The sequence below is a fragment of the Festucalex cinctus genome, unplaced genomic scaffold (genome assembly GCF_051991245.1).
Source record: "Festucalex cinctus isolate MCC-2025b unplaced genomic scaffold, RoL_Fcin_1.0 HiC_scaffold_290, whole genome shotgun sequence".
NCBI classification, from domain to species: Eukaryota; Metazoa; Chordata; class Actinopteri; order Syngnathiformes; family Syngnathidae; genus Festucalex; species Festucalex cinctus.
In genome coordinates, this window is record NW_027520537.1 from 20099 (window position 1) to 30000 (window position 9902).

At 39.4% G+C, this 9902-nt stretch overlaps 1 protein-coding gene across 3 annotated transcripts in view; it reads right to left on the reverse strand.

The window, feature by feature from the left end:
• Nucleotides 1–9902, reverse strand: part of LOC144011554 (histidine--tRNA ligase, cytoplasmic-like) — a 29289-nt gene that overhangs the window by 18022 nt on the left and 1365 nt on the right. The window contains exons 1-4 of one of the 3 annotated variants that reach the window (XM_077511676.1): nucleotides 9539–9695; nucleotides 5043–5136; nucleotides 3527–3654; nucleotides 3171–3443 (exon numbers count right to left, since the gene is read on the reverse strand). In XM_077511676.1, coding sequence (XP_077367802.1) covers nucleotides 3171–3443; nucleotides 3527–3654; nucleotides 5043–5136; nucleotides 9539–9583 — 540 coding nt within the window. In that variant the 5' untranslated portion in view covers nucleotides 9584–9695. Of the gene's footprint in view, nucleotides 1–3170; nucleotides 3444–3526; nucleotides 3655–5042; nucleotides 5137–8144; nucleotides 8301–9538; nucleotides 9696–9902 lie in introns of those variants that run through there. The other 2 variants (XM_077511677.1, XM_077511675.1) reach the window with 2 other exon arrangements.

Sequence of the window (9902 nt, forward strand, 5' to 3'; positions counted from 1 at the left end):
TCATTTTAGCATATAGTTCCAAGAGACTTTTTTGTAGGTCTTGGGCTCCCTCAAACACCTAAAAATTTCCAAAGATCTTGCTTAAACGTACAATCGGGGCTGCTTCGTTAAAAATTTCTAGGGGACGCTATTGAGTCATTTTTGTAAAAATAGCACAATACACGATAAAATATTGCTCATTTTGCCAGGCTAGATGTGTGCGCCAAGTTTCATGAGTTTCTGTGCATGTTTCGGCCCTCAAAATTGGTGTAGTTTTCTTGACGAACAGCGCTTAGCCACGCCCACAGCGATTCGCGAAAACTCACCAACTTCATGTTGTGACATCATGAAGGCCGAAACCCTCATCTGAGCAAATATGAGGAAGTTGCAGTTAATGTGGTTGGAGAAAAACATTGAAGAAAAATCGTAAGAAAAAAAATTGCCAGTAGGTGGCGCTTTCAGTAAGATGAAATATAAGTTCGTAGATGTGTTAAGGGCTGGACCCTCATCAAATGTGTGAAATTTTGAGAAGATAGGATCATCTGGGTCAAGTTAAAGCAGCTTTTATTGCCACGAAAAATTACCAGACTTTGCGGCACCGTAGCGGCCACGCCCGTTGGCAAAAAGTTACAATATTCGGTGTGGGGCATGATCAACATCTTAAGGCTTTTCTGACCATTTTTCACCTGGATCCCTTCAAAGAGCTTGGCACAGTAGCTAAAAACGTACAGTATGACATTTATTGTCACCACTAGGTGGCGCTATATATATAACAGAACTTTATCATATAGATGTTTTCAGGCCGTGACTATTAAGTTGCATGAGAAATTTGAGATTTTTTGGAGCTTGTACATGGGAGTTATTCAGCATTTTGTCTTTCTGGACAAATTAAATTTTAAAGGCAATATTTGATGCCCCGCCCCGTCATATAGTATTTCAAAAAGTCAAGATATTTTTCCCAGTTGTTGTCTCAGGTCTTGAGATGATACATGGCAAGTTTGAAGTCAACTGGCTGAAAAATATTAACATAGGGGGAAAAAGTCTGACAACAGTGAATGGGCCAAAATGGGCCAAAATTGGACCTTCAAAAATTCATAGCTCACTTCCTGTACATTTTAGGAAATGGCTTCCAATAACTTTTTTGTGCGTCTCGGGGTGCTACACGTGCCTACCAATTTTCGTAGCTCTAGGTCAAACGGGCCGGGATTGGTTTTTATTTTTCTACGCTAGGGGGCGCTATAGAGTCGCGTTTTTATGACAACTACATAATATCAAATTTTTCGCCGGGCCCGAAGAGACTGCAAAGTTTGGTGAGTTTTCGTAAATGTTTAGGCCCTCAAAAATGCGATCGTTTACGGAGAATAATAATAATAATAATAATTCTTACAAAAACAAGAGGGACCTCGCAGCGGTCGCTGCTCGGGCCCTAATAATAATAATAATAATAATTTTTACAAAAACAATAGGGACCTCGCAGCGGTCGTTGCTCGGGCCCTAATAATACTAATAATAATTTTTACAAAAACAATAGGGACCTCGCAGCAGTCGCTGCTCGGGCCCTAATAATAATAATAATAATAATAATAATTCTAACGAAAAACAATAGGGACCTCGCAGCGGTCGCTGCTCGGGCCCTAATAATAATAATAATAATAATAATTGTTACAAAAACAATAGGGACCTCGCAGCGGTCGCTGCTCGGGCCCTAATAATTTTTACAAAAACAATAGGGACCTCGCAGCGGTCGCTGCTCGGGCCCTAATAAATTCCAGACGACACATTTGCCCTGAATCTATCACAATGAATCGTCTTTTTTTTTTTTTTTTTTTTAAATGCCACTGATGCTTCATCACTATGAGCAAAAATAAATACATAATTCCGTTTCAAAGTTCTCCAAACTGTATTTGCATTTGCCTCCTCAACTCTGTTCTTTCTCGTAAACATTGATCAATTTCCTGTTGCATTGTCCTTTTTATTGCATTAATTGAACAAGTTGAATTTTTTTTCCTCTTTTATTTATTGATTTTTTTTCACAAAACATGCACATTTTAACCAAGCAGAGGTAACTATCTATGCTGATCACGTTGACGGGTCAGCCAATTGACCCCACAAACCGGATCATCGTGGCCCCGATTCTTTTACCGGTACCACTTTCGCCCCAGGCTCAACTTTTTCACCTGCTGTATAAGGCTGGAATGGCTCTTTGAAAAATTGATTTTTTTTTTCAAGGCAGCTTGTATTTATTGTCTCTCTTGTCTGCAGATAGGTTTAAAGTGAAAGAATGATCATGGGAAATATGTTCACGGGTATCTGTTGCCAAATCGTCAGTCTGTTTAAGTTTTTGGCAGGTGTAGAAAATATTCATACAAGCAATGTCATACAAAAACAGCGCCGTAGAGATAGCCGTTAGCATTAATGCTACTTCGCCCCACTGCTGCGCCTCACCAAAAAAAATAAAGGAGATAAAGTGCTGCATGGGCCTTGGAATCGATGACACATGCAAACCGAAATGAACAGTTGAACCAAACCGTTTATTCAAAAGCCACTTCATTCCTAGTAGAGATGTAGTGATAAGAACAATATTGTGATATCATGATTAAAACTACCACAATATCGTCGCTGTCATGTTCACAATATTTAAAAGGAACACATCTGTTACTGTTAAAAAAAAAAAAAAAAAAAAAAAGTCATGTTGATTTCCATTTGTGCAGTTCTAGCACCCTCTAGTGGGTAGTTTATTAGTGCAATTTAATTTTCATTAGGGATGTTTTGGCCTTCTATGTTTAAAATTATGCTAATTGTCAGATGAAGGGGAACCTAATTTGCTTGTGAATCGATCAATGTGTGCTTGCATTAGCAAGTAAGTGCCTCAATATATTGCTTTTTTTAGTATGAGGTTTTTTTTTTTTTTGTTTTGTTTTTTTTTTTACAATATTGTGATCTTTTTTAAATATCGCCAAACCCCCACAATATCGTGATAATTATCGTATCGTGATGTTTGGACATCCCTATTTCCTATTGTGTGCTTTTTTTATTGAGTCTGGAAAAAAAATTATCAATTTTTTTCCTCATCGAACGATATGTCGATATAGTAATTATCGTGACAGGCCTATATTTTTAACTAAAACTGCATTTGGAAATAAAAAATGCAAGCCACAAAATTACAGCTCAGAAACCTACCCCATACATACCTCGGCTTTTTGTTCCATGAAGGAGAAGATTCTCTCAATGCCGATGCTGACACCCACACATGGCACTTTCTTACCATTGGGGTCAAACATGCCAACCAAGCCATCATAGCGACCACCTCCAGCAACACTGCCCACATTAACACACTCATCAGAAGGGGAAACATTTTGAACTTCAGTGGAAAGGGACTCCACAGCTGCCTGAGACAGCACAGCTTCATATATAACTCCTGTATAATAGTCGAGTCCTCGAGCTAAACTGAGGTCAAACACCACCTGGAGATGACAACATATCAACATTAGAGCAGCAACAAAGACTTCAATATGAAATACAAGTCATAGCGAGTAGTATTTTATACCTTGTCTGTAACCTGAAAAAGTTGCAAGTAGCTGAAGAGCAGTTTTATGTCTGATAGACCTGCACAAGCTTGCTTGCTTCGAGACATTTTCTCGTCCTGAAGGAGACGCTCTGCTAAGTCCATTCCACCTAAACAAACAAAAACAGCTTCCTCTTAAAATCCACGTAAAGTGAAAAACGTCCCATGATTTTGACACACCACAGAGAAGACTGTTGCTAACTAGTGATGTGTCGGTCGCGAACGAGCCGGTACGAAGAGGAGAAGTTCTTTGAAGTGGCTCTGTCTCTGTCTCTGTCTCTCTCTCTCTGTCTCTCTCTCTCTCTTCTGAAGCAAGGTTTAGCAGTGTCTCAGCTGTCGTGCTCAGAGGGGGAGGGGGGACCACATGCACAGCCGCAGACAGAGAGAGACAGGAGGAGGAGAAAACAGGAGAGGAAAGGACGACACACAAACGTGGTTTGTACAAGATGAGCCGAAAACCCAGTAACATTTGGAGACATTTTAATTGGTTAAAGTCAGATGAGAGAAGGAGCCGAATCAGCCCGTCCAAGTTGATATTTAGTTTAGTTTTAGTTCTTTTTTAATGCAAATTTAAAATAAAGCAAGGTCTTTTATCCTGGATCGGGTTCGCTGCTGCTGTTGCAGTTAAATTACTACTCACTATTTTTGTTATTTGATTATTTTGATTGTTGTTGGTTGAAGTTTTAATTTTGTTTCTTGTTTATTGTATGGAGCCTATTAATTAGTTCAATAAAATGTAAAAAAAAAAAATAATCATTTTCTTTGCTTGATAATTGTTGCTATTTGCAGTCAGTAGAGTGCAGTATTTAGTTCACCAAGTCATTTATGAAAATGTATGGTAAATTTGTCGTAAATATTTAAAAGAAAAGCTAAAGTTAAGAGAGCCGTTTGAGAGCCAAAATGAGCCGACTCTTTTCATTGAGCCGATCCAAATGAACCGGCTCACCGAAAAGAGCCGAAAATCCCATCACTACGTTCACTTCCGTGTAGCTCACCTTGCACACTGTTTTGCTCTTGTCAAGTTCTTTGCCAATGTCTTGTTCCTTAAAACTGAAAAACTTCCAAACATCTGCCTTCATGCTGGCTGGCGCTGATTTAAGTGCTTCCCGCAATGTTGATTTGAACTGCTATTTACATTGCTCTCGTGACGCGAGAAGGCACGCAAATTCATTCCGGGGGGGTCGGTTTGGTGGGGAAACGATCGATATTTTAATCCCAGCCCTTTAATACAGTATGCGTTATGGTCGTGAAAATACGGTATTTTAAAGCTGTGTAAGTCTATTTTAAATTGATTTTCGATGCATTGCTACATCCCTAGTAAATATGCTTCTTGTCTTCTCAATCTAGACTCCTCTGTATTTTTAATGGTCATGTCCATTTAGTGAAAATCAAACTGCTTCTCTTCTTCAGCAAACTTGTATTGAGCACTGTATTTTGCAGCAAACAAAACATGTAACCGGCAAGTCTTATGTGTCGCCTCATACGATTGTAGTCTTACCCTGCATACTGACATATTCCCCAATCAGATCCGCAGCCTCCTCTGACAAGCCTTTCTCGTTCACCATCTCTCTCTTCACATCCTCCCATGGCATCTGGTGGATGATAGACAGCAGAGCATAAAAGAGCAGAGTAAAGAAAAAAAGTCAATTATAGACCCTTCCAGCGTGACGTCACGTTGAAGTGTGCCTCAAGCGGTGGGGGTCAGGGCGTCAATGCGAGTGAATTAGAAAACAATCAGTGTGAGCTAGAAAATAAGTCAAACATTTGATAAATCAGCAACCAATGTTATGGTGAAGTTGTGCACGGCCGACGGATGCTCAAACAGAGATGAGATCATTCTTTCGGCTGCCGGCAGCGATTCTAAACCAGACGGAAGACAGTGAGTAGTGAAAGACGAGCACGATGGCTTGCGCAAGCAAAACTGTGAGCAAAACTACAACTGCTTTGCACCCACTAAAAGTACAAGGATATGCTCAGATCTTTTTATATCAGGTAGTTTTTCTCTTTTTCATATACAGATGGTCATAATATTAACCTCGGATTGTAAAATCGAGGCCCACGTGATGAATGAGCCGGTTGACGCAGCGTATTGCGCTTTTAGACTTCTTATATGCTGTTTCGAAAGACCCAGATACCTTTAAGGAACGAATATCTTTGCAAGCCGAATATGATCTTATTTCACAGCAGACAACTGAACTTTTTCTCTGTTCAAGATCCAACTTTTATGAACAGGGAGACAGAACAAGTAAATTGTTGGCCCATCGGCTACGTCAGATATCTGCATCTCTGCTGATCCCTCAAATTGAAACGGACTCAGGGGTGACATCGAACCCATTGGAAATTAACAAAACACTGATGGAATTCTATAAACAATTGTATTCTTCTAACTGTTCTCTTTTGCTCACATACCTCTTTTTTTGAGAAAATTGATAAGCCAACCCTAGATCAAACTATAGCCGAGGAGTTGGAGCAGCCAATTACAATGGCTGAACTGGAGGCAGCAGTAAGATCATTGCAGAGTGGCAGAAGCCCAGGACCAGATGGTTTTCCGGTCAGTTTTTATAAAACTTTTTGGAAACAGCTGGCTCCACATTTATTAGATATGTTTATAGAGTCTTTTGATTTAGGTTCACTCCCCCAAACTTTGAATCAAGCTTGTATCTCGTTGCTTTTAAAGAAAGGTAAGGACCCTAAGTTATGTAGGTCGTATCGCCCTATTAGCTTGTTAAACGTTGATTTTAAATTGCTGTCCAAATTATTGGCCAGGCGCTTGGAAAAGGTCCGACCCTCTATAATATCCACGGAACAAACGGGGTTCATTCGTGATAGACATTCTTTTTTTTTTTTTATCTTAGGAGGGTCTTTAATTTGGTTTACAACCCCTCATCGACTGCTTTACCAGAAGCGTTGATGTCTTTAGATGCGGAAAAAGCTCACTCATTCACACACGCTCACTCATTCACACACGGAAGCTTCTGTGAGTGAGTGAGTCAAAAAAAAAAAAAAAATCCGTGCGTGCTTTCAAATTTCCGCGGGAGTAACGTCACGCAGCTGACACGTTCGCCCAGCCCCGCTTGCGACACGCCACCCCGCCGCTCTGCGATTGGCTGGAGGGTTGTAAATACTGTCTTCCCACAGAAACGTCCCGCTGTTTACAAAACAAACACAAAATGGTAAAATACAGGCGGGGGGGGGGGTTTAGGACAAACTCACCAACAGACAGTGTTGCCACAGTTAGCTTTAAAAAGTAACTTAGTTACTTTACTGATTACTTGGTTTTAAAAGTAACTAAATTGCGTTACTGATTACTTGATTTTAAAAGTAAGTTAGTTTAAAAGTTACTTTTTTAGTTACTTTCAGCAGCTGCTGATAACACCATCTCAACATAAAAATAATGCGGTCGAAACGGAGTTCCAAATACTTTATTGAATGTGCATTTTTAACATGAAAATTAAGGTGTTTTTTTAAATGAAAAACAAAATAGGCAGTCTCTCTTGACTTCTTGTAACGTAAACACTTTTTATGAAACAAAAAATCTATCCAGGTTGAAAATGAAAATCCCCTTAATTCCTCTATCGTTTGTTCCGCTATTCCAGTGTGTACACTTGAGTCAACTCGTGCATGCTGAAAACTAGCGGTGGGAATCTCTGAAATGAGGCCGATTCGATATGTATCTCGATACACAGGTTGCGATTTGATTGAAAAACGATTATCTTTCAGAACAGAACGGTTCGATACGGTTAGATTAAGTTTGGGAACGATACAATTTTCGATTCGATATGATTCATTTCAATATTCAAAACTTAGTGACATTTGTTGCTTGTAAACAATCTTAAAACACCACAAATTTTTACAGTATCTACAAATGTGTTAAAGAACAACAACAAATATGTCTTCTATATTTTTATATTTTGAATCAATTATTTAAATATACCGCAAGAAAGGGCTGGGCGATATGACTGAAAAATGTATCAGTTTAAATATTTATTAGTAGTTATTGACAGTTATAATTGTTTTTTTGTTTTTTGTTTTTTTCAAGGGATCAGGAAAACAAAAGGTTGATAATTTAATGTTAAATATAAATATTTAACCTTTAGACAGACACCAACACAATTAAACAGAATATGTGCACATTGTGAAGTATTTCAGAAACATAAATTTAAGACATGAAATAAACCTACCGTCCAGCCAAAAGAAATATGAAGCCACTTTATGGAACAATAAATCTATCAAACACATTTTAATCACTTAATATATGCAAAAATATTTCCAAAAGTTAATTTCCCTTTTTAATCAACAATTTTTGTTTTTAACAATTTTTGTTTTTATTTTGCCATCACATTCATTTTTGGTTAATGTATGACATCTTTTTGTTTTTTTAATCGGAGACACGATGATGACCACAGAATCACTACTGTTTGTGTTAGGTTTTTTTGGGCTGTCGTTCATTTTGAGTTTGATGACGTAATCGCGGGCACGTCTCAGTTCTCCTATCTGCTGCTCATGCTAGTTGTAGACATTGACAGGGAGCCACAAACTGAGAAATGAGATACTTGCAGTGTGCTTTTAGCATAGCTGGTGTGTTGGCTGTGGGACATACCTGTGTCGTTTGAATCCATGCATTGGATCGTCACGGGAGTTATTCTTTTTGGCTCGCGCGCAGTACCAACGCCGGCCCGGGACATACAAGTGCACCGAGAGGACTCGATAGCCATGGGAAATACCAAGATGTACAGCACCAGCTTCTGCAAACTGTCTCCAGTTGCATGTTGTCACTCGTTGTGCGCGCGCGCGCCGTGTCGCGAGCACGGCGTTGACAGTAGGCTCCCCCCCATAAAAGGTGCGTAACGTCTTTGCATTATGTTTACAACATCCGGGGAATGATGCGTCTCTGAGCGCTATTTTGCTAGCTCTCTGTAAACGTTTTCAGTGAAAACGTGACTTGTCTGACGTCACTCCCCCTGGCGAGAGGGCGGAGACGACCTCATCCCATAATGCTTCACGGAACAGTTGAGGATGGAAATAAATTATTTTTTTTTACCACTTTTATGGTCCATAATGTACACTTTTTTGTTGCGTTGTGTGCCTGTTGGTTAATAAAACTAGTCGTAAAAGTATCATCACTTTTGTTTTGAATGTGCAAACCATTCACGACCAGACCATGGCTGAATTCAGCGTGGTGATCAATGACTTCCGCCTCATCTTCGTAGTTAGCGGCAGTTGTTTGTGACTGTTACAACAATGAGATATTTTGCCTTCTTCATGAAAATGTGGAGTAACGCATTGAATCTCTGGACAGTAACTTTAATCAGACTACTTTGTAGAATAAAGTAACGCATTAGACTACTAGTTACTTTGGAAAGCAAATTTTTTTTTTAGTAACGCGTTACTTAGTAACGCTTTACCGGCAACACTGCCAACAGACATGAAGACAAGCCCTGATCTGTAAATTGAGAAGTAGTTTGATTGTTTAAATCCTGTATTTAAAAAGTGCCTTTTCCAGAGTGAAACTGTTAGACAATGCCTTTAAAAAAACAAAACAAAAAAAAAAGGCGTGATTAATGAGCCATATTATCTTTAGTGACACAATCACACTTTTTTTTGCATAAGTATTCAAGTCATTTTGAACAAAAAGTTAACGATTTAACTCGATTATTAAAATTAACACTACCTCGGGCTTGATTTCTGTTGAGGAATGTGTAATAAACGACGTGCGGTCTGTTTGTTAGCAGCTAGCAAGCTAAGATAGCTCGAACACTTCGATATACAGCAAGACGACACAAACGTTTTAATAAATGACAATTTACACTCTGAAAGTAGTAATCGACATACTGTTGCAACCAAAAACAACATACCTTCCACTTCCACTTTACCCCCCAACAAACTCCATTTTTTTTTTTTGTAGCTAGCGGCTACAAATGACTGGTTTCAAAGATTCGCAGTAATGTGGTGTCCTACTCGGGAAGTTTTTGTTACGCTTGACATATTTCCCACCTTTGAACAAAAACGCTGGCCGAAAATCAAGCTCTCTACATTCATTTGTTATGGGATGTTTGACCCCCTGGAGGCACCGCGGGAGCTAAGCAGTGACATCAGCTGAAAGGGTCTGTTCCTGCTGTTTTTGCCCAAAACGCCTAAAAGAGGTGCGTCAAAAGTAAATTTAAAGCTGTTCTTGAACCATTTGGACCAGGGGTGGCAAACTGCAGTCCTCGAGGGCCGGACTCCTGCAGGTTTGATAGATTTCCCTACTCGAAGTCCAGCTGATTCCAATTAACAGGCTCGTTACCAGGCTTCTGCAGAGCTTGCTGATGAGCTGATCATGAATCAGCTGTGTTGAAGAAGGGAAATAACCAAAACC